The 25,158-nt window shown below is 43.8% G+C and overlaps 1 protein-coding gene across 4 annotated transcripts in view; it reads right to left on the bottom strand.

The window, feature by feature from the left end:
* The window catches only part of SCG5 (secretogranin V), a 56,156-nt gene extending 33,188 nt beyond the window's left edge, over window positions 1-22,968 (bottom strand). For 2 of the 4 annotated variants that reach the window (XM_015141775.3, XM_028850164.2), the window contains exons 1-2: window positions 21,487-22,155; window positions 20,886-21,118 (exon numbers count right to left, since the gene is read on the bottom strand). In XM_015141775.3, coding sequence (XP_014997261.1) covers window positions 20,886-21,111 — 226 coding nt within the window. In that variant the 5' untranslated portion in view covers window positions 21,112-21,118; window positions 21,487-22,155. 4 annotated transcript variants of the gene reach the window in all.
* Between the last annotated feature and the right edge of the window lie 2,190 nt (window positions 22,969-25,158).

Raw genomic sequence — 25,158 nt, 5'->3', positions numbered from 1 at the left:
CCCAAACCAGAACCTAATGCTGTTGTGATCATTTAAATAAACACAACTGAATAAAGAAGTTGTTTTACAAAAATAAAAATAGAAAACAATTTCTTGAGAAGAGGCATGGATTATTCAGGATGCCTATGTTATTCTAATTGTTTCAGTGCCATTAGGTGCATTTAGGTGAATGTGGCCCTGATGGATAAATGCACCTGTAATCCATTTCAAGGCAGTGATGTGAGATATGAGACTTTTTTGGGTAGGCACAACCCCAAAAATGTCATGTAAATCTTGAAAAATTTTTCATCCAAAAACCCCAAAGGGTTTACTCATGTCAACATCCACTTCCCCATTTGATAGGCAGAGAGAGAAGAATGACTACGAGAGGAAGATTCTCTGAGACCAAAACTGGAAACCTACTAGAGGCTGGGCTCCCATAGGCGCCCTGGCCCAGACCACAGCAGGGAAGGAATTCCTCCTTTCTGCCTTTGTGTCTCATCTCCTGACTTAGAGATGGTAGCTTATTTTCCTCTCTTGGTTTCCTTCAGTATTCCTTACAGATAACAGATGTTCAATACATATTTGCTGACCGCGTGGCCTCCATTCTGTAAGAGTGGAGGTGACTTAGCAGGACACATGCTATTTATACAAACAGAAGAACCTAGCAGCACACATGTGAGTAGGGATCTCCTTATTACTGCTCCTGGAGGTGGATTTATAGCGAAGTGAATGAGGGCCCCTCATGGGTGCAGACTGCTTCTGAGGCCTGGAACCTACCTTTTCATTTGCAATTGTGTTTCATTTTTCTTGAAAAAAGTTTTCAAATTGCATGAGTTTCAGGCCTCACGAAATTTGAATCTGTTGTGGATTGCTCTTAAAAGCGGTATACAAATGCCATCTTGGATTTTTCATCTGTCATTATTTTAACTCCTAGTCATCCAAAGCAAATATAAATCAATTAGCCTTGTAGCCATGGACAAATGAGGCCTGGGTTTCCTCATTTCTGAAAATGAAAAGTGATTGAATGTGATTCCTCGGATTCCAAAAGAGAGCAACGTAGGGAAGAAGGGCACACAGAAACAGAAGGAGGCAAAGGCTAGGTCACCCTGGTGCTGGCTACACTACTAATAGCTGGCATATGACCCTCAGTGAAGAACTTGACCTCTCAGGGCATCATTTTCTCTACTATGAAATGAAGCAGGTGGACAAGATATTCTCTAAAGTCCCATCTTGTCCCATGATTCCAGTGCCCTGACTTGTGCAGTGTGTCACCTCTCGTGGCCACTCTCACTGGGTGCTCACAGTAGCCCTGAGACTAGTCAGTGGAACACTCTGGTGAGATTCAGAATTCAAATTCAGTGCTCTTCTTACTCATACCACATGGGAGATATTTTCCAGATGAACAGTACACAAGGCTAATATCATTGGTTTGATGGCCTTCAAATATGCACTGTTGTCATGCCTAGTCAAAGATGATAGTCTGAGATGAACCAGTGTTGCAGTGTAGATGTGGCACATGACGAGGGTGTGGTTCCTTTCCCACAAGAGGCACTGGACTTGAAGCTGCAGCTGGTACAGCCCATCTGCAGGGAAATGCCATTTTCTTCTCATGCCTCTGTTCAAAACTGGAGTCCCACTGCTTCCAGCTAGGCAATCGTTAGAGTCACTGGTGGCAATGAAAAAATCCCAAGCAGCTCAGACTCCCTGGAACTGCCATAGTTGAATTCCTGGAGAGATTGGGGGCCAGGAGTCTTTCATTTTAAGCTTCCCAGGTAATTGTGATGATCCTAGCCAGCCTGCAAATGCTGTTTCTCTTAAAACAGTTAAGTCTATCTGGATACCCTGATGCCTCCTGCCACAAAGTCAAGCTAGTGTAGCATTGTCTAGGACAAGCAGTGACAGCCATAAAAGACCACCTATTCTATGATTCCATTTATATGAAATGTTCAGAAGAGGCAAATTCACAGACATAGAAAGTAGAGTAGTGGTTTCCAGGGCCTGGGGAAAGGAGACTGAGGGAAGGAGTAAGGGGGCAGAGATGAGGGGAATGGATAAGGGGAATGGAGTTCCTTTTGGGGCAATAAAAAATCTAAAATTGATTGTACTATGTGAATATACTAAAAACCATTACATTGTATACTTTAAATTGTTGAATTGTATAGTATGTGAATATCTCAATAAACCTGCCATTTATATATACGTATTATATAATATGTGTATATTATATATGTATATTTTATATATATATATATTCTTTTTTTTTAACAGCCCTAATCTTCTCTTCCCCACTCTACACACAAACACACGTGCACCAACTCACGATCATTGACAGGTTAATTACAGAAGCCCAACTAATGTCCCACATGTATGAACGGCACTCCAACCACCTCACTTGAGACCACCTTATTAATACTCTCCCCAGCTCTCCAGCTCTCCTGCACCAGAGACATCAAATCGTCCCGGGCGGATGGCACCACCTGGTGGCCACTACAGGAAATCCTGACTGGACACCTCTGCACTACCTCCTCTTTTGCCATTCTTCCCTCTTCTTCCAACTTCAGGGCTCAGTTAATTCTATAGTTGAGGTGATCTCCAATTTATACAAAAGCACTCCCTTTCATCTCTCCTCCAAACTCTTGCCTCAAGTCTTCCTCTACGGCTGCTAAACAGCTTAAAGAACTGTAGTTTTAAGTCTACATGTGAAAATGGAAAGAAACAAAACTTGAAGTGGATAGACACAAATTAGATCTAATAAAGAAGCAATGCATTGTATTAACAAATATTTCAGAGACTAAGAAAAACAAATAGCTATATAATAGGAAGAGATATTCCGTTTCATTGGTAATCAAATAAACACAAATAAAACAATGAGATGCCATTTTTGCCTATCAAATTAAAATACTTTAAAAAGGTAATACTCATAGTTAACAAGTGAGACAAGACACCCACGAACGAGTGAGAGAGCACAGCCATATAAGTCCAACACTTACAGAAAGCAACCTGACAGCATGTAGGAAATGGGGCCTAAACAATAGGTACAGAGCTTGACTCAATTATTCTTCTTTTCATAGAAATACATACCCCAGAGAATTTATCAAGACTGGACACAAAGTTTATACACAAATATGTTCATTGAAGCCATGTTTATGATGGGATAAACTGGAAAAACTCTAAATGGCCATTTGGAAAAATGCTTGGGTAAATTGAGGCAAAAACATATAATAGGATATAATGCAGCTACTAAAAATAATTACATTGATTTTAATGTAGGGATAGGCTCTTGATACAATATTAAGTATAAAAATACAGATAAAAGATTTACTGTATGATTTTAAAAACTACCTATGTGTGCACAGAAAACAGACTGGAAGAAAACATAGCCAAATGTTGAAAGTGGGTATCTCTAGGTGGTAAGATTATAAACAATCTTTATTTTGTTTTCTAAATGATCTGCAACAGCTTTTATTATCTTCATAAGAAAAAAATACTGAAACATAAGTAATCCATATAGCATCCTTAAAGGTACCCCAAAATTTCCCTCCGAGCGTGCGATGGCAGAAAAACAAAGCCTCTAGAGCCATGGGTCTCCACAGGGGGTCTGATTTTGACCTTCAGAGGACATTTGACGATGTCTGGAGACATTTTCTTTTCTTTTTTTTTTTTGAGATGGAGTTTCACTCTTGTTGCCCAGGCTGGAGTGCAATGGTGTGATCTTGGCTCACTGCAACCTCCGTCTCCCAGGTTCAAGTGATTCTCCTGCCTCAGCCTCCCTAGTAGCTGGGATTACAGGCATGCGCCACCATGTCTGGCTAATTTTGTATTTTTAGTAGAGATGGGGTTTCTCCATGTTGGTCAGGCTGGTCTTGAACCCCTGACCTCAGGTGATCCGCCCACCTCGGCCTCCCAAAGTGCTGGGATTACAGGCGTGAGCCACCGTGCCTGGCCTGGAGATATTTTCTGTTGTCACAAATGGGGGAAATGCTACTGGCAGCTAGTGGGTAGAGGCCGGGGATGCAGCCTCCACCACAGAGAATTATCTGACCCACATGTAAATGGTGCCAAGGGTGTAAACCCTGCTCTGACTTGAATCCTGGTCCTATGCCCCTTCTGTTCCATCTTGGCATGTTGTTCACCTGCTCTAAACCTCAACTTTCCCTTGTAAAATAGAATCATCTGCATATGATTTCTGGGGGCAAAATAACAAGCGTTTGGCACACAGTAGATACAAAATAAGTATTTGCTTCCTTCTCCTACAACACTATTACTCAATTTTGTATTTCCTTTTGCTAGTTATAGCAAACTTTTGCAATTATGGAAAAAATATATTCTACCCTTTAAATTATATCTCAATTACCCATTTCAAATATAATTGTGGAGTCAGTCAGGTAAGCTTTGTTGTGCTCTTCCCAGATTCTACAGCTTTAGTATCAGGTTGATACCATGAAAAAATTAAATTGATGGCTGTACAATATTGATTACCCAAAACTCATGAAGGCAAATGTCTTAAGTACTAGGGGTAATCGAGGTGAAATGCTGATCTTCTTTTGGGGTCTGCCCTGCAGTCAGAGGGCTGAGTCTGGAGAGCACCTGAGAGGGGTGCAGGGCACCCAAGGACAGCAGCTTGTGTATCATGCGTGCATCTCTCATTACACACCAAAGCTACATGTGAATGACCTAGGGCTCATGCAGTCATCTGGGTTAGCTGGATCTTTTTCCTCTGCTGAATAAGCTCTATTAATAGATCTAAGGTAGGCTCATTCTTACTGCTTCTCCATCAGAATAGTGCTGGATACTTGACACCTTTGGGTAGACCGAAGAGAGGCTGATGGTCATTCACGCAGTCTCCTTGATGTCCAAACCAAGCGAGGGAGGTGATCTGATCTGCCCGGGAGCACGGACGCATGGAGGCAGTGTCAGAAGATGGCCTGGGTGGGTAGGCAGGCTGCAGGAGGAAGCTCTGTAGGTACTGATAACTCTCTCGTCAGAGCCACGGATCTGGCAAGCTGGGAGTAACCTGACCACGCCTGCCTGCAGGTAGTTTGCCTGTCCACAGCCCAGAGCCCTAGGCACCAAAACTCTGAATGAAAAAAGAGCCAGAGACCCTTACGAAGCTCCAGTGTGCTGCAAACAGACCTAGTGAAATGACAGACGACTGCCAAAAATTCTGTTCACTGACCACACGGGGAAAAAAGAATCCTTCCAATATTAGTATTATGCATCATTTACTGTCAGAATAACCGCTCTTTCCTCTCTTCCTTTGCAAACATTTCAGACCACAGCAACTGCACTGCTGCCATGTTTTTGCACACTTCAGTGACCAAAGGCTATTCAGAGTCTGGACAAACTCAGCAAATAGTTCCTCCCATCATCTGCTGAAGATTTATATGTGTGTGTGTGTGTGTGTGTGTGTGTGTGTGTGTGTATATATATATATATATATATATATATATTTTTTTTTTTTTTTTTTTTTAAGGAAAGCAAGCCAGATACAAGAAGGGACCCGCTGGTTCAATTCAGGAGACAGGGGTCTTAGGTAGTTTACAGCAGAGGGATTCTTCCCAGCAGGCCCATCCATTCCTGCTGCTCCGGAGGAAAACCTTAGTCACTCACATCTTGTCCAAACTGTGCAAGGCTTGTTGACACAGGCCTGCTGAGCGGTCGTACCAGAAAGATGGCATCAGGAAGGTCCCTGGGCTTCTGCAGGGCAGGCTAGCCTTCTGGCCTGGCTGTTTCCTCAGCCATAATCTCTGTCTCATGCAAAGAAAAATTTGAACGGGCCACTGGGGGAAATGACCAGTAGTGCCAGGAGCCTGCCACAGATCCCTGCTGGCAAGGCCTATTGCCATGGTCATTTTAGGCCCTGGATCAGTGTCCCTCTGTCTTGGTCAGACCAAAAGCCAGCAGGAAACTTTTCCTCCCTCCCACTCACTGCACTGCCACCTGGGCACCTGGGATGGTCTAACTTGCCATGAGAGGTCCGTGTCTGACACTCTGGGAGCTTATAATCAAATATGTCCAAGCGAACAATCACCTGGAAAAGGTGGAGCTCCTAGAGGAAAGATCCATTTCACAGATTATCTGGCACATGCTGTGCAGTGCAAGTACAGGATGCGCAGTGGCGCGATCTCGGCTCACTGCAAACTCTGCCTCCCGGGTTTACGCCATTTTCCTGCCTCAGCCTCCCAAGTAGCTGGGACTAGAGGCGCCCACCACCATGCCTGGCTAATTTTTTTTTGTATTTTTAGTAGAGATGGGGTTTCACCGTGTTAGCCAGGATGGTCTCGATCTCCTGACCTCGTGGTCCACCTGCTTCGGCCTCCCAAAGTGCTGGGGTTACAGGTGTAAGCCACCACGCTTGGCCCTCTCTGACAGTTGTCCGTGCTGAGTGACTGAAGAAATACCTACCTCAGTCTCCAGAGATCCCAATGGTGTTGGTGCCATCTGTGCATGTATTTGAGCAAAACAAAGGGAAATATCCAACTCACCGTCCCATCCAATAACACTGCTACCACCCCTGCCGCCATCGAGGGTATCGCTAGTCTGCTACCACCCCTGCCGCCATCGAGGGTATCGCTAGTCTGCTACCACCCCTGCCGCCATCGAGGGTATCGCTAGTCTGCTACCACCCCTGCCGCCATCGAGGGTATCGCTAGTCTGCTACCACCCCTGCCGCCATCGAGGGTATCGCTAGTCTGCTACCACCCCTGCCGCCATCGAGGGTATCGCTAGACTGCTACCACCCCTGCCGCCATCGAGGGTATCGCTAGTCTGCTACCACCCCTGCCGCCATCGAGGGTATCGCTAGACTGCTACCACCCCTGCCGCCATCGAGGGTATCGCTAGTCTGCTACCACCCCTGCCGCCATCGAGGGTATCGCTAGACTGCTACCACCCCTGCCGCCATCGAGGGTATCGCTAGACTTGGGGCAGCCTTTTTATCTGCAAGGACAGAGAGGTGTTACAGAACATTCTGTGGGCAAGGTGCAGAAGAGAGGCTGGAGCTTCCCAGGTGAACTTAGGGGCCTGAGTAATACAGACCATGTGCCACTGTGCCCAGATGCTCTTCTTGCCTGAAGCTGAATCTTTACCATCTACGCCTCCTCAAGGAAGTCTAGCTCAAGTTTGATCTGTGATGTCTTCTCTGGGGGCCAATGCCCTATCCCCGTCCTGAACTCCAGTGGTGACTGTCTGTCTGATCCACATACAGGGTTCTCAGCTTTTATCTAGTAGGTTGCAGCTGTGCATTTTAAGTTTGATGTCCCTCTCCCCCACCTAGACTTCAAGTTCCTTAAACAAGGGCTGTGAGTCATGATAAGAGATGATGGACAGGCCCAGGTACTCCTCTTTGCCATTCCCTGGATATCAGTTTGTATCACATCCTTTTAGCCGGCCCACCTCACTGGGGTGAGGCACTGCATGAAAACACTTTGTTACTCCTAATCTTTGCTGTGTTTTGTTATTCTTATATCTCTGGATGCCTCTAGACTCAAGTACCAATGGAACATGCTGTAAGGGAATGGAAAAGTAAGGGGAAAAGCAGTCTAATTCTGTTCCATCTCTGATTTTCTGCAAACACACTCAATTCCTCTGGTCAGAGTTTAACCTTCACTGGAAAGGTTAAAAGATGATAGTGTCTGATGGGGATCCTATATAAACAAGTTAGATGCACGTTTATGGGTTTTGAAACATATTAGGGCCACAGTTCCTGGCATGTAGTAGGCACTCAGTAATTACTGAGTAAATACCAGTGGAAATGTACTAGATAATATTTTGATAGGCTATTTGGCTCAAAGAAGTGTACTGATCATAGGCTGCCAGAGATGTCCACAAGAGGACAGTGTGTTCCCAAACCACAGAGAGCAAGCTTTTCAATTCTGCACACCTTTCTTCCACTGACATCTGTTATATCCACATGGACAGGTTTCACTTTTAGTTTGGCAGCATAGTCTCCTTCCCTTTAAACCTGCTTCTATAACCTATTTCATGGCAGAATACGACATTTGTAAAGTCACAAGGGCAAGAATGGAACAGAGCAATTTTGAGTATGAAAAGTTGCTATTTATGAGTTTTTAGAAAGCATCCATCCTCATTAGAGTCACATGTTTCTCACTCCTAAGGTTAACACCAACACAGAGCAGCGCACTTAAGGCCAGGTGGGAAATTGATTCTGGCAAAGTTTAACAGGCAACTACTGGGGGCAGTTTTCTGAGGCCACGTGAAGGACACAGGGAACCTAAGATAGAAAGATATGACGATCTTCCAATCCCAAAGCCACTGACACCTGGAAATATATATATATATTTATATATATATATATAGAGAGAGAGAGAGAGGAGGATGAAAGAATTAAGGACCATGAGAATAATGCTTTGCACCTGTGTACCATTTTATACTTTCCAAAATACTTTTTTATATATTATTTAATTTCTCTGCCCTATCAACCCTGTGAGATGGACTGGACAGTTTATCTCCATTTTTAGATTGGGAAGCTAAACTTTGCAGGACTGAAGGGACTTGTTCAGTGCCACGCAGCTGGTCTGAGCTAGGACTAGAACCCCTGGGCATCCTGCCTCAGTGCTCTTCCTGCATGCTGTGCAAACCCAGTCCCCCCAGCCTCCACCGCCAGTGCCCCTTCCTCTACTAACATCACACAGCACACCATGGTCAAAAGTGCACGCTCAGTTATATTTGTGGTGTGAAATTGTGGTCTGCTAAACCCTTTCAGCCACCTTCAATGGTTTTCTTTACCAACTGTGGTGCCCAAGGTATTTGCACCAATTGGTTCCAAGAGGGCAGTTTGTCAGAAAATTTGCTTCCAGAAGCGGCATGTCCCTGAAACACCATCCACTCAAATCCACATGTGGTTTACCACGACTCCCAGCATCGTTATAGTTTCTCAGTTAAATATCACAGGATTGTACTAGTCTACCAGGATAGAAGACAGCTGGTTGGGGAGACGCATTTAAACCTAACACAGCTGCCCTGCCAACAGCACATTTAACTCATAAAGCTCAAGCGGTGTGATTGTGGGCAATGTTAAACTTCTTTAACCTTTTTAAAGGCTGCATCAAATGAGACAGAATATAGAAAAGTATTTCTGCAAACCACAAAATATATACCATTTAGTTACCACAATTCCACTTCTACATGTGCCTGATCCACTTTGTCAATTACCTGTGGGAAATTGTTGATTGTGGCTTCCCTGGTGAGTCCGCAGGCTTCCTGTTGCCTCCCCCTTTCTCCAGATGGCATGCCTCAGGTGACATGAAACAGGGTCCCGGCTTGAACACTCTGAGTTTTGAACAGATAGGTCTGGGAGGACATCTGCCAGAAGTCTGTTTGCATGAAGAACTTAGAAACCTCCTGGAGAACGCTCACACTGAGGGAAAGAGGAGTCCGGCTTGCCAACCCCAAGGCGGCAGGCAACCAATAATGCCTTAGTGGGTCAACGGGAAGGATGGGATGTTTTAGAAACTATGGTTTCCAGTGCTTAGCTTTGTCTCCATGTCCAACTCCCAACATGTGAATCCTACAGAAAGCTGTGGGGCAGAGGGGCAAAAAAAATAAAGCTATGTTTCCCTAAAAACTCTCTAGTATTTAGGGATGTCAAGGCACACTGTCTTGCTCCATTCAGGCTGCTGTGAAAAAATACCTTAGACCAGGTGATTTGCAAACAGCTGAAATGTGTTGCTCACAGCTGTGGGGGCTGGGAAAAGTGCCTGCAGATTCTGTGTCTCGTGAGGGCCTGTTCCTCACAGATGGCTCCTTCTCACTGTGTTCCATGGTGGAAAGGCAAACAAGCTCCCTCTGGCCTCTTTCATAAGGGCATGGATCCCATTTGTAAGGGTGAAGCCCTCATCACCTAATCACCCCTAAAGACCCTGTCTTTTAATACTATTGCAGTGGGGATTAGGTATCAACATATAAATCTGCAGGGGACACAAACATTCAGACTATAGCATACACTGAAGGGATTTCCCATTGCCCTCCCAAGTCAGCACCCACTACAACAGAACACTCTGAGGCTGCATAGCTTGGAGGCACCCACCAGCTGCAATGGGAAACAATCACAGCCGAAGTGCATGGTGGTGCGAACTTAAGGGGACAAGGGGAGGAAAAGGGGAAAATGGGTAACTGTCCCATGGAAGTGGACCAGTTCATTATGCCCACGATCATATATGGTGTATGCTCTATGATCTCCAGAAATATGTAGAGCACTTTCCAGGAAACTGCAGTCCTAAGTGACCAAGTATGAGAAAAGCCAGTGACTTTTAGGTTATTACCGTCAAAATGCTCCAGATGTATTTACAGGTTGTGAAGCCTGGATAATCTTGACTGGAATAACACGAGTCCTACTAGAAGGTGTCTCAGAGGTCAATGGCTGTTTCAAGGGAGCAAATATGGCAAGGTTGTTTCAACAAGTATTTAGTGGGTGTTATTTGCCTGGCCTGGTCTAGGCACTACAGACCACCATGTGGTCAAGGTGTAACCCTTTCTGCATCTGTACAGTACCTATAATCAACTGGATCAACTAGCCAAAGAAGCAGTGTGATGTGCTGGACAGACAGAAGAGGAAAACGCCAGGGTCCAGCTCAGGCTCTGATCCCACAAATACTAGCTGGGCTATGGATGGAATGTTTGTGTTCCCCTTCAAATTTACATGTTGAAGCCTAATCCCCAATGTGATGGTAATAAAAGAGGCCCCAGAGAGCTCTCTCATCTCTTCTGCCATGTGAGCACACAGTGAACATCAGCCACTTACCAATCAGGAAGCAGTGTCTCCCCAGGCACGGAGTCCGCCGGCACCTGGGTTTTGACTTCCCAGCCTCCAGAACTGTGAAATCAATCTCTGTTATTTAAGCCACGTAGTTTGTGGAATTTTTGTTACAGCAGCCTGAACAGACCAGAAGACAAGCTGTATCCCTAGATAAGTCACATCTCTGAGTTTCTTCTTCCACATTTGTAAAAGGTGGCAAGGAATACTCACCCTCCTTGCCTGCCTCCATGACGCTGTGCATGAAGACAATTTGAGACCCAGACCCTATTAGAGAGATTCAAAAGCAAAATACCATATTTATGTGGATTATAATAATTTTCCTGAGAAAATGGGAGCTTGATGACAACTGTGTTACTTAATTTTACTCCCCAACACCCTATTAATTTCATGTGTCAGACTGCCTAGGTTATAGTACCCAGTTGTATGATCATGAGCCAAACACTAGATTTTTCTGTGAAGGTATTAAAGTGAGTAACGTTTAAGTCAGTGGACTTCAAGAAAAGCAGATTACTCTCCATAATGTGGGTGGACTTCATCCAATCAGTTGAAGACCTAAAGAGAAAAGACTGAGGTCCTGCGACAAGGAAAGAATTCTGCCTCTGGACTGTCTTCAGACTCAAAATTATCAACTCTTACCCAAGTCTCCAGTCTGTTTTACAAATTTTCAATTTGCCAGTCCCCACAATTATATGAGCCAACTCTTTAAAATAACTATCTCTGTCTCTCTATATATTCTATTGGTTCTGTTTGTCTGTTTCTCTAGAGAACCCAGGATTTACATCTGGTTCTAGTGACTTCCATACACTGGGCCTCAGACTTGCCCAGGTTCCATCCCATATAGAAGTGAACATTTCACAAGGATTATTCTATAGTCAGACAACTGGCAGAGCAATTAGTAGTTGCCATACAGTAAACTTAATTTCAGGAGTTGTTATCTGGTTTTCTGTGTCCCTCTTTGATATTCTAAGATAGTCACATTTTATTTAAGGAATGGACTAAAGATCTCACTCATGTGATTGAAAATTCACAAAATTCAAGAACAATCCTAATTGAGGATGATGACAAATTCTGCTATCATTGTTTACAATTACTAAGCCTACTACTTTGAAATTGTGATTCTTCACAAATTGTTATTTGGGAAAGATTCACATCATTTCGCATTTTGTGCATGCAATAAGACTGTACTAATTTTTTACATTGTACTGTTTCAAAGACACATGAAGTGTTCACATAAAATTCCCCAACACCCTATTAAGATTATTTTCTATTTTGTTCCAGGTATATGCTTCACTAAAACATTTATTACTATTAAGCGAGATATAAAATAGACAAAGATAACACTTTAGATCTTTTGATCTACAAGGTATCTAGGAGTTATAAAAAGTAAATATTAAAAGTTTATAACTAGTAAATAACTAATAGTTACAGCTATAAAAGTTAAAAATAGCGCTGTCCAAAATTTTAAAACATCGAAAGACATTATCAGTGTGGTGTATGAAATGTATAAGCAAAGGAAAGAGATTTGGGAGACTGCATGCATTTCATTCTTGTATTCTTATTTTAATTGAGCAGGTGGCTAGAAATAGTACAGTGCTTGCAAACACCTGAGGGTCAAAACTGCCAAAGCTCTGTATCCCAGCACACCTTTGCCGCTTTCCTTTTTCCCCAATGGAGGAAGGAATGACCTAAGACGCAGGCCAACGCCTGTGCTCCAGTCCTCATCCTCTCCCACCTCCACACTTGCTGCTCCCCATCCCACATCTTCAACTCTCCCTCTCTGCTGGTTCTTGGCAATGAGCACTTCAGCAAGTTGAATTTCTCACATCCTACAACAACCTTAACAGAAACCTTCCTCAGCTCTGAATCATTCACCCTTCCCCCAATCCTTCCACAGCTATTACTCATCTCCCCTTTACCTGACATTCTGGGAACACATTTATACGTTGTATCTTCTTCCTTGTTTCCTATTATCCCCTCCATGCACTGCGGCCTGCGGTGGGCCCCCACTACTCCCCAGAGCCAGATCTGCCCAAAGGCCCCACAAAGTAGTAACTTCCGTGTTGCTACCCGCAGTGAACACTTGACATCCAATGGTTTTTAGTATTTCATGTGACCTCTCCGCTGATCCTGACAGAGGTAACCACTGCCCCTTCTCGGAACACTATTTCCTTGTTTTCATTACACTCTATCTTTCTGGTTCTTCTCCTTTCTGGCCGATTTATCCCAGTTTCCTTTGTGTTTTCTTCTTCATCTACCTGGCCTTTGTCTTAGGTGCCCTGCTGTTCTCGATACCCACCCAGGGTGACCCCATCCATTCCTACAGCATCAGCCACCACTGACACAGGGATGACTCCGAAACCCTTCCTTTCCCAGATGACTCTCCTGTGCCATACACATCTAAGTGCCTTCTGGATACCCAGGGCATCTTAAACACACACAAACATGTCATCATGTTCATCTTTCCTATCCTGTCCCCCTCCCAAAAAAACCTCCCCCTGTTTCTTTTGAATTTCTCATTACTAAACATGCAATTGCTCAACAGAGAAAACTGAAAATCATCCAGAGACTTTCACGATTGAAGTTCAAGGTGGACAAAATGTAACCCCAAAGGCACGGGTGCAATTTGGGGGTCCCAGTCCATTCAAAGATGGCCTACAAACCCAATGTTCTCATTGGTTCCTCCAGGGTGAGGATGACCTAGAAACAGATTCTAGTCAAGATACATAAGAGTCAGCTGCACTGCTTTCTCCAACTGCAGAGAGCGACTAGCCAGAAACTGAGGGTCCCCTATTGTTCCAGGTTTGCTTCACCCTCCTATCCTCAAATGGGAAGCAATCGTTGCCACCCTGTGGTAAAGCAGAGGCACTGCCGCTCCTTTACCAAAGCCAAAGCTTGGCAGAGTAGAGGCTCCTAGAACCTACCTCTTCAAGGAGCCTATCATCCACAGGACTCTTTCTCCACTTGGTATTTATTAAGAAAATAACCTTGGGTCTCTATTTCTAAGTGAAAAATTTGAAGTCCAACAGTCAGTGTTACAAAAAAGGATTTCTTTTTTTTTTTTCCTGAGATGGAGTTTTGTTCTTGTTGCCCAGGCTGGAGGGCAATGGTGCGATCTCGGCTCACCACAACCTCTACCTTTTGAGTTCAAGCGATTCTCCTGCCTCAGCCTCCCGAGTAGCTGGGATGACAGATGCCCGCCACCATGCCCAGCTAATTTTTTGTATTTTTAGTAGAAATGGGGTTTCACCATGTTGGCCAGGCTGGTCTCGAACTTCAGACCTCAGGTGATCCGCCCGCCTTGGCCTCCCAAAGTGTTGGGATTACAAGTGTGAGCCATTGCGCCTGGCAGAACGTGGGTATTTTAATGTTTGGCAATATAGATTTAAAATTATTCAGAGCCATCAAATGTGAATGTTCATACAGTTCTATCTTAATGGCTGGATATCTGGTGTTATCACAGTGCTAGATATCTGGTGGCCTAGAACTGTGGGGAAACTGAACAGCTGGCACTGAGGAGCCATCTTTTACCTGAAGCTGTTAATGTTCTGAAAACGAAAGCACATTTTCCGGTTGGATTCATCCAAGGCCATCGAAGGCCATCATCAGTGTCAGCTGGCACAACCAGTTCTGACTCCCAAGAGCTCCCATTTCACAGCACATGGTTCTCTGAATCAGTCCCTTGGACAGTTGGTGGCTTTATTCGTTTCTGGGGATAATACAACAACAGTAGCCATTTAGCTATGTCTTGGAGACCAGCGAGCAACCGGCTGGGCTTGGGAGAATATGGTTACTGCTGAAATACATGGTGCACTGAAGCATATCTGAACTGCATTGCTAACTGATGAGTAATCAAAAATAAGATCTGGGCGCCGGGCGCGGTGGCTCACGCCTGTAATCCCAGCACTTCGGGAGGCCGACGTAGGCAGATCACGAGGTCAAGAGATCGAGACCATCCTGGCTAATACGGTGAAACCCCGTCTCTACTAAAAATACGAAAAAAGTATTAGCCGGGCGCAGTGGCAGGCGCCTGTAGTCCCAGCTACTCGGGAGGCTGAGGCAGGAGAATGGCATAAACTCGGGAGGCAGAGCTTGCGGTGAGCCAAGATCGCGCCACTACACTCCGGCCTGGGTGACAGTGCAAGACTCCGTCTCAAAAAAAGATAAATAAATAAATAAATAAGATCGGGGCAAGCCATTAAAGGTTGAAAACATGTTGTCGATAATCCACAAAGTGAGAGGAGGAAGGCCTGCAATTCAGTTGCTAACAGCACCCACTGATTGCACGTTAAGAGTGGGCTGGACACCCCATTTTATTTTATTTTTATTTTTCAAACACCAACTCGAACCAGATAAGCCCATTTTATTTGGGCCCATTTTATTTGACAGAACGAGGCTTAGAAAGTTGCCAAGATTACACATAGCTAGAAAATAGCATGGCTACGGCTCAACCCCAGTTATCTGCCATAAACATACACACTCTTTTCTTCATGTAATGCCAAGTAGGTCCCTGTTTGTCTTTGTGTTTCTATCTGCTTTGGACTAAGAATTTACACATTTGAAAGACGCTCCTTACCAAGCTGTTTTTAAGGCACCCATGGAGAAGTTAAACATAACCCCCAATCCTCTCTGGATGTTTTGGCAAATGCTTCTACCCCGTGACCATTTAAAGCTATTAAGGACCAGGAGGCTGGCTACCAGGGTTCAGGAATCCTCCAAAAGAAACTTCTCGTCTAGTTGGCCTCTGCTGGTTTAGTCCCAGAACTGCAAAAAGTCCTTCTAGCTCCTTGGGAGGCGCTGTACAAAGGGTACAAACCTTGCACCGTGGTGATCACAGTCACAGTCAATTCTAGATAACAGACATTTTTGCTCAGCACATTATCACTGAGCTCATGGCAAGAACTTCTAGGCAGAGATTTTTAAAAACGCAGAATAGAAATGGAATATTTTCCTTGAACTAAAAGGAAGAAAGGCTTGACAGATCCAGATGTAAAACAGTATTTACATACTTATTGCCATTAGATATATTTATTTTCCCCAATATTATATATTAATTCCTCAAATATTTACTGAATGCTTACTATGTGCCTAGAATACGTTGCAGTTAATAAACAGATATAGCCTCATGGAGCTTACATTCCAGTGGAGAGATAAACAATAAGCAAGAAAACAAACAATGATTATAAATGACAAAAAATGCTATGGAGCTTAAACAAAAAAAAAAGAGACTGCAACAGAGAACGGAGGGGGGTGCTACTCAGACAGGGCAGTCAGGCAGGCCTCTCTGAGTGGGTGACTTTGAAACTCGCTACACAAGGAGTGGGAGGAACAGCCTGTGTTGATAGCCTTGAGGTGGGAAGAGGCCGGTGTGACTCAGGGCCAGAATGCGCGGAACCAAGTCGGGGGTACAATTGACCGGAGCTGTGGATCCCCGTAGGTCATGGCAAGAAAGGTTATTTTTACTCAGGGTGCAATGGGAAGCCACCAGTGGAACTGTAACTACGGAGGTGACAGTAATATGGTTTAAACTTTTCAAGTTTAACTCTGCCCTTCCTGTGAAGAACAATTGAAAAGGGATCAAGAATAAAAGCAGGAAAATGAGTTAGGAGGCGATTTCAAAACTTCATGCTAGACACGATGGTATCTTGGACCAGGGTATTTGGAGTAGAGCTAGAGAGAAGCAGACAGGCAAATTGCACATGGATTTTAGAAATAAAAAATGAAATAAATTACTTAAAATTGAGGCATGAAGTGTGATGGAGAAAATCAAGGATTACTGTAGGTATTTAGTGTGTATACATGGCTAAGCAGCGGCACTACTCATTTAGACAGAAAAGACTGATATAAACAGGTTGGGGAAGGTGGTGGTTTGAGAAATCAGGATTGAAACCTGGCAATTTAGCAATTAGTGTAAGTCTATGGATATACAACAAAGAAGTGTGGGCTGAAATACAAACACCAGAGTCACGAGCCAAGAAATGGATGAGAGTCAAGAGAATGAATGAGATCAAGTAGATAGAGAATTGAGGGAAATAAGAGAAGTGGACCCAGCACTGAGCCCTGGAGAACTTAACATTTAAAGGCCGCCAGAGACACCTGTAAATGAAACTAACAAACAGGTAAAGGAAAAAAGGAAAGCCCAATACTTACTTGTTTATTTAAGGACTACATTTCTTTGCCCTGCTACTTTGCTGTTCACATTTATTTCCTCAGCACCTAAAACAGTGCCTGGCACTCAATAAATACTAGTTGGTTTGATGAATGAGTGGTGAGAACAGTGGGCTACAATGGACCAGGAGAGAATGAGAGGTGAAGAAGTACAATCAGCATGTGAGGAAAGGTTGCTGTGAAAGGCAGCAGAAAATTGGAACAGTAACTAGAAGGGATATGGAATCAAAGAAGAAAAAATTTTTTAATGGGATATATGATACCTCCCTGACCTAACATTAATTTATACTGATGGTATATTCCTATACTAAAAGACCAATTTATAATTCTATATTTGAGAGGAAATATACACATTTGTTAAAATCCATTGATCATACAATTAATTTATTAAAGTAGACACGATAGATATTTGTCTTCTATATACCATGTGTTGGGCAGTGAACAAGTCTGCCTGCAAGGAACTTAACACCCAGTAATTATCTAAAGTGATGATGATGATGATGATTCGTTTAGAAATGATTTCCTGGTAGTGCGGTTATCCATGCTAAAACTTTATTTTTGCTTCTCTGGACTGGAACATTACCTGCTTACAAGTAAGTGAATTCAAATCCTACCCCTAAGCTAAACAGAAGGTTATAGGAGTTAAGTAACTTGCCCAAGGTCACATTAGTAATAAATGATGAAGGTGGCATTCAAATTCAGGTGTCTCTGACAATGGTTTGTGCTCATAGCACCATGTTAAATGTATTTGAAATTCACACCAGAATACGGTATTACTATACAATATAATACTATATTATGTGTATTCTTTCTGTAACAATTAAAAATAAACTTCCCCAACTTGGTTCTTCATAATAAAATCGTGAAATCAATGTTGGAAGGGTATGGAAGATACTCCATGTGTCTGTCAAAGAGAATTCGCATCAGGGAGTGTGAGCAAAGATAATGCAAATAAATGGATGAGGGGAAACAATAACTAACTCACATGAATACATGATCAGACCACCCAACAAATTCAATGCCAAGGTCCCAGACTGGGAAAAACCCAGGCTTCTTCTTTTGTTGTTTTTGCCCGAAGTATCTTTGGACTATTCTCTTTGTTAGTTTTCATCCTAGCTATAGCAGACAATTCTAGGATGACTCCCAAGATTCCCACCTGCTGGGAATATAATGAGATATGGGTCCCTTGTTATATGAAAAAGGTCATGGGATAGTCACTCCCAGGATCATATTACATTATAATCAGAAGACTGAGGAGATATTCTCCTTCCAGCTAGGAGAAGTCACGTGGCTTACAACCTGCGGCGGCCTCTAGGAGCTGAGAGGGGCTTTGGTTGGCTGACAGCCAGCGAGAGAAAGGGAACTCAGTCCTACAATATAATTCAGATGGAATTCTGCCAGCAGCCTTCACGAGCTTGGAAGAGGACCCAAGCCGCAGCCAAGACGACACCTCTGGTCAGCACCCGAACGCTAACCCACACCAAACTCCTGAGCAGAGGGAAACTCAAATAATAAATGAGTGCTGTGTAAAACGGCTAAGTCTGTGGTAATTTATTATACAGTAATAGAAAACTAAAATTCAAGTCAGTGTGCATCCCTTCCACAGACACCGATAGGGGAGACTTCAGATTGCTATGTTAGCACATGATTCCAAGGGTAATAAGGGAAACTGAGTTGTTAATTCTGAATTGTCCTAATCCATGATCTTTCATGTCTCTGTACCTTTTCTTTATTTTTTTAGTTTTTTTGTGGGTACGTAACAGTTGTACCTCCATGCCTTTACACTTATGGTTCCCTGATGGACTCTTACTCAAACTTCAAAACCCAGGTCACATGTTGCTTCTTCAAAGCAGCATTTCCTTAGAGCCACCCCACCCACTCCTGAGCAGACTAAATTACTCCTTCTCTTTGCTTCCACGGCAGCAGCTTGTGTGTACATCTATCAAAACACCTGCTGGGAGGCACTGTCATAACTTTTGATGTGTATCCCGGCTTCCCTCTCCACTCAGACTGTGAATCTTTAGGGCAGAGCTGCATCAGTCTCCTGCCTAGTGCCTGGTATATAGTGGGTACTAAATAGTTGGCTAGTGGAGGGAATGGAGTCTCTGGATAAACATAGGCTTTTCATGCCCTGGGAGTGGCTGTTTCTTTTCCAGCGCAGCTGATCAGGCCTCAGGTATTAGTGGAAACTCAGAGAGCCTTCTCCATGACAACAGCTTAGGTGAATAACCAAGCACTTCCTGCCTTAAAAAGGTAGATATTTATTGTTTGTCTCAAAAGAGCTGGCCTGAAATATATAGGCGTGCTTGAAGTAACAGGTGACAGATGCTGAGAAGGATTGAGATTCTCCCCAAAAGGGATGACAGGAAGCTCTGTCAGATTTGTTCTCATTCAAGCCATGTGCTAGGTTTGCATGCTTGCTGAGTCAACACATTTGTGTTAATCTACTCCTGAAATCAGATGTCAACCTAAACAGACTACAATCTCACAGAATTAGTTTTACTCAATGGCTTAAAACTATGGGTAACAGGCCGGGCGCGGTGGCTCAAGCCTGTAATCCCAGCACTTTGGGAGGCCGAGACGGGCGGATCACGAGGCCAGGAGATCGAGACCATCCTGGCTAACACAGTGAAACCCCATCTCTACTAAAAAAATACAAAAAACTAGCCGGGCGAGGTGGCGGGCGCCTATAAGTCCCAGCTACTCGGGAGGCTGAGGCAGGAGAATGACGTAAACCCGGGAGGCGGAGCTTGCAGTGAGCTGAGATCCGGCCACTGTACTCCAGCCCGGGCGACAGAGTGAGACTCCGTCTCAAAAAAAAAAAAAAAAAAACTATGGGTAACAAAACAAAAATGAGAATCATATATCAACAATATTCACGACATTCACAGAACCCTGGGGCAGATAGCATTTTTAGAAAATCACAGACTCAGGCAAAATAGTGCATAATCAATCTGTAGGGAACAAACAGCATTTGTTTGGTATGTTTTTAGAGATAATTATCATTTTCCTTCGGACCTACTCCATGGGCAAATCCCTGAACTATAAGGAAATGCTCCCTTGCATTTAACTTAAATTAACCATGCTACCTCTTTAGGATTCTGCCGTAGTGGAGAAGGAGATCATTAGAATCAGAGGATAAAAATCAAGGCATGGAAATAAAGCATCTGTCTAATGCTGCGTCACCAGCTCACAGGAGCTAGATTCTCTTTATAAACAGATCATTAAACAACAAACAAATGAGGTACTGCTTACTAATACAAGTATTATGACCACATTGCCAGAAACTTGGAAAACTTCGGGGGGAAACGGTCTTGCCACCTTAAAACAAATTATTCTTAATTTATTATTTAATAAAATTGTTATATTTTTAAATATTTTCAAAAGCTTTCAGCGTAAACTCTTAATGTCAGTACCTCTTTTGTCTCCTCTCAGGTATACTGGAGTCATTCCTAAGAATCAAGTCAGATCCTGTAGGTTCTACATTTTGAAGCTCTTTTACAAGTCCTGGCTGGCATTGACCCAAAAGGCAGCTATCTGACGACACAATTTCAGTAAGATCAGCAGTGAGGAGAAAACATCAGGTCTGGGTTCTAAGCTTTCTTTAGCGATAACACTAGATGCTCCTTCATTCATTCAACAAACATTAATTGAGCACCTATTGCATACCAGATGTTGTGCTAAGTGCTAGGGCTACAACTGTGAATTAGACAGATAAGGTCCCACATCTCACAGGACTTACATTCTCATGTGGGTGTGTATATGTAAGTATGCAGACACTGTGTAGAGGAAGAAAGGGAAAACCATGAGAAAGCAGAGTCTCTTAAAGATTCGCTTCCTCCTCTGAAAAAAAATGGGATAATAAAAGCATCTACTTATAAGGTTATTGTGAGGAGACGTGCACAAATATATTATTTAAAATGCTAATGGAAACTTCAAACCATCAGAACATAGTAAATACCTTCGATGCTCTGGGGGCCCACAAGATTCATGGCCTGGTGAGCTGGATATTCCACTCGGGGCCTGGCAATGCCCAATTGCTCCATAACGCCGTGAAGCAGCCTCTGGATATCTGTTTCTGAGACCCTGTCAGGGGTCCGGGGGCTGTAGGCAAATGCTGGAGTCCATCCCGATGCCAGCCAAAACAGTAAGCCAGATAGCATGGTAGAGACCATCCTGGAGACCATTTTTAACCTGCAGATAAAAGACCAAATGTATACTGACTGGCTACAATCAGCAATTGTGATAATACAATTATAATGATGCAACTACTCCAGGTTGTGGTTCAAGGACCACTCAGAAAGAGGATGTAATTAAAAAATCCTTAGAAGGTTGCTTCTGTCTTAAGTTTCTATGCTAGGCACAACATCATTGCAGAAAGGTATTAAACAAAACAGTTGCAGGTATCCATTTCCCTCTGTTTGCATTCTTGGGAAAGCTAGGCTGGAATGGCGGTTCTTACTCATAATTTTTATCCTCCTTATAGCTCCCTGAAAGTTCTGCGTTACTCCTAACTTCATCACTCTCTCCTTCTCTTACTAAAACAAATAAACCAAACTTGCCTCAATTTTGAGAAAGAGATAGTGGCATCTTGAGTTTTCCCAGTCTCAGGGAAGAAAAGGCTAACAGGAGTCAGGAAGACACAAATGGTAAAGAAGCTCAGGCAGGTTGGGAGTGGTGGCAGGAAAACATTTTAGTTTAGCAAATATCCAATACGTTTGAGATCCTGAAAGGAAGGAAAATGTTGCTTAGATCCCACCCTGCAATCTGCTGGGGTAGTTTGAGGTATGTTTACTCAGCCACATGCTGAGTGATCGTGGGCAAATCCCTCGGTTTACTCCTCTGCAAAACGGAGATAATAAAAGCATTTACCTCATAGGGTTGTTGTGATACATGTTAAGAGTGTTTAGGACAATGCCAGGCACAGAATGAGCCCCTATATTGCTATTATTATGTTGGTAACATTGCCTTACAGTTCTGGAGGTTAGAATTCGGGGAGGCAATGGTGGTCAAAGGGAGAAAACTAGCCTGAGGGTCAGCCTGTCCTAAATGTTGGTTTCTATGGGTATGTCTACAAAACAAGGGAACATTATCCTTGCAGCTTACCCGACAGCTGCTTAACCTGTTGGGATGGATGCTTCAGGCAGCAGCCTTGCAAATGCCTTTTTTTTTTTTTTTTTAATATACTCTTGTTGCACTCACTGCAACCTCCACCTCCCGGGTTCAAGCGATTCTCCTGCCTCATCCTCCCTACCTGGGATTACAGGCGCCCACAACCACACCCGGCTAATTTTTGTATTTTTAATAGAGGCAGGGTTTCACCATATTGGTCAGGCTGGTCTCGAACTCCTGACCTCAGGTGATCCACCCCTCCTCGGCCTTCCAAAGCGCTAGGATTACAGGCGTGAGCCACCATGCCCTGCGCAAATCCTCCTTCTAATCATTCTTCTACTGGGGATGGGGGATGGGGGATGGGGGATGGAGAGATGGGAGGCGGCAAAATTGTGCATTTCCTTCACTGAAACTAAAATTTTTATACCCTCCAATTTCTTTTTCTGAAAAAAAAAAAAAAAAAAAAAAAGCCTATTTCTAGTCACTAGATACAAATCCTCGCTCTCCAAAGAGCTGGGAGTAGCTGTTTTAACAGCAAAATCTGCAATTCTGATGGAAAAGGCTGGAGGCAGGCACGAGGCTCTCCATCTCCATCTTTCCCTTGTCCACTCTGAATGCAGTCTTTCACCTCCATTCCAGCAAAAGCCGCTCTGATTTGATGAACTGCCCAATCTCCTCCCTCAGTACTCCCTTCCCCTTACTGATAGCCAAACATTCTAATCCTACCCATCCTTTGTCTGACCCCAGCCTCCACCTCGAGGATTTTAGCAGGACGCCCTCCCCCACTGGCGATACTAAATCTCGGCATGGCAGCAGGCGGCCGAGCCGACATCAAAGCTGTACTCACCGAGGAGCAGCCCGAGGAGCCTACTGCGGTATGGGCCTTGGTGGGGGTCAGGCCAGGAGCGGGCGAACTGGAGAGCTCGTGCGTCACCTTCCTCCGCATCTTAGCTCCGCCCCGGCCCCTCCTCCAGCAGGTGGAAGTTAACTCGCCAGGCGTCCGCAGACTGCATCCCCGATAAGTGAGCCTCTCACCGAGCCGCACAGCTCTTCAACCCACACATTCTGCATACAAACCACTTGACTACATTTCCTTCAGCTCCATCGACCTCTGTGGCAGTCATTCACCTCCTTTCTCAATCTCAATTACAATGTGCCAGATCACCACTATAGCACACCTTTAATTTTGCCAACTTCTAGAACGTGGTTTTTTTTTGTTTTTGTTTTCAAAGTCTTTTAGCTTCAAGAGGGAAGAGGCAATGAATGGTAGAGGGACAGAAGATGAAGTCCTAAGAACTTTTAATGGTGGCTATGATAAGGTATACCCTGCTCTGAGGGGCCTCTTACTGATCAGGAAAACTATGAGGACATTTAATACAAGAAGCTAGAAACTTTCATTCAAGTGATAAACTTGAACATCTGTAGAAATACCAGCTCTGAGTGTTATTTCTAAACTTCCACACAAACCATCAAGTAAAATTCCACTTTGGCCTGAAGAGAAACCATACTCCCGGCATACTGTAGAAGTATGTCCAGCTAGTCCCAGATTCTTAAATGAGGGTTTATGGAGCACCTACTATGTGCAATGTTGAACACTGAAATTTGTTCAAATACTAACATCGACATATAAAGCCACACAATAAATATGGCACTGCAAATTTCATCAAGACAGAGAATGAGTAAAGTACCTGGGAAGGAAGGAGGGGTCTCAAAATAAGAAACCTGATGAGGTTAGAATCCAGATCTATTTATCTTAGCTCCAGACAGCAAATCCATTGTCATCTACAGCAATTTTATGCAATGAATAGAGGCTGGCAAAATTCAGTTATGTGACACATGGCCTTTCATTTTGAAGTCAAGTCTCTTTCCCAGTATTTTTTCTTCCATGGATGCTCTTCTGCTTCTTGCATCTTGTTTCAATGCGTGCTAAACTCAACAGGACAAACACTATCCACTAAATAAATGGCTCTAGGCTCACTGGCCATGCTGGAGTATTTATTATTGATGCATAGAGACTTTCTTCAATTCTGAATTTACTTTAGCTATGTTCAATTGTTATCTTCATTTTGTGGTTGGAAAAAATGAAGTCACTACAATTTACTGGTTTTGTGTTGAATTTAATTGAAATACATCAAAATGCCTATGCTTCATCTGAATTTTTTTTTTTTTTTTTTTTTTTTTTTTTGAGACAGTCTTGCTCTGTCACCCAGGCCGGAGTGCAGTGGCACGATCTCAGCTCACTGCAAGCTCCGCCTTCCGGGTTCACGCCATTCTCCTGCCTCGCCTCCCAAGTAGTTGGGACTACAGGCGCCAGCCACCTCGCCCGACTAATTTTTTTTTTTTTTTTTTGGCGACAGAGTCTCGCTCTGTCGCCCAGGCTGGAGTGCAGTGGCCAGATCTCAGCACACCACAAGCTCTGCCTTTCAGGTTCACCATTCTCCGCCATTCTCCTGCCTCAACCTCCTGAGTAGCTGGGACTACAGGCGCCGCCACCACGCCCGACTAATTATTTTGTATTTTTAGTAGAAACAGGGTTTCACCGTGTTAGCCAGGATGGTCTGCATCTCCTGACCTCGTGATCCGCCCACCTCGGCCTCCCAAAGTGCTGGGATTACAGGCGTGAGCCACCATGCCTGGCCGAAATTTGGTATTTCAAAAATAAAACTTCATATATATTTAAGAGATCACAGAGGCCGGGTGCGGTGGCTCAGGCCTGTAATCCCAGAACTTTGGGAGGCCAAGGCAGGCGGATCACGAGGTCAGGAGTTCGAGATCAGCCTGGCGAATGTGGCGAAACCCTGTCTCTACTAAAAACACAAAAATTAGCCGGGTGTGGTGATGCGTGCCTGTAATCCCAACTACTCTGGAGGCGGAGGCAGAAGAATCGCTCGAACCCGGGGGAGGGAGGTTGCAGTGAGCGGAGATTGTGCCACTGCACTCCACCCTGGGCAACACAACGAGACTCTGTCTCAACAAAAAACTCAACAAAACAAACAAAAAAAAATCACAAAATTAAGGTTTAAATTCTGCCACAATTAAAAAAACATGATTATTAAAATTCTACATTAAGTTCTTAGTGATCATATTATAAAATGTGGTTGAACAGTCTATTAAGTTCTATG

The sequence above is a fragment of the Macaca mulatta genome, chromosome 7 (assembly GCF_049350105.2).
Source record: "Macaca mulatta isolate MMU2019108-1 chromosome 7, T2T-MMU8v2.0, whole genome shotgun sequence".
Taxonomy (NCBI): Eukaryota; Metazoa; Chordata; class Mammalia; order Primates; family Cercopithecidae; genus Macaca; species Macaca mulatta.
Note: the sequence above shows the minus strand (reverse complement) of the source record. Positions and strands in the feature narration are given on the sequence as shown.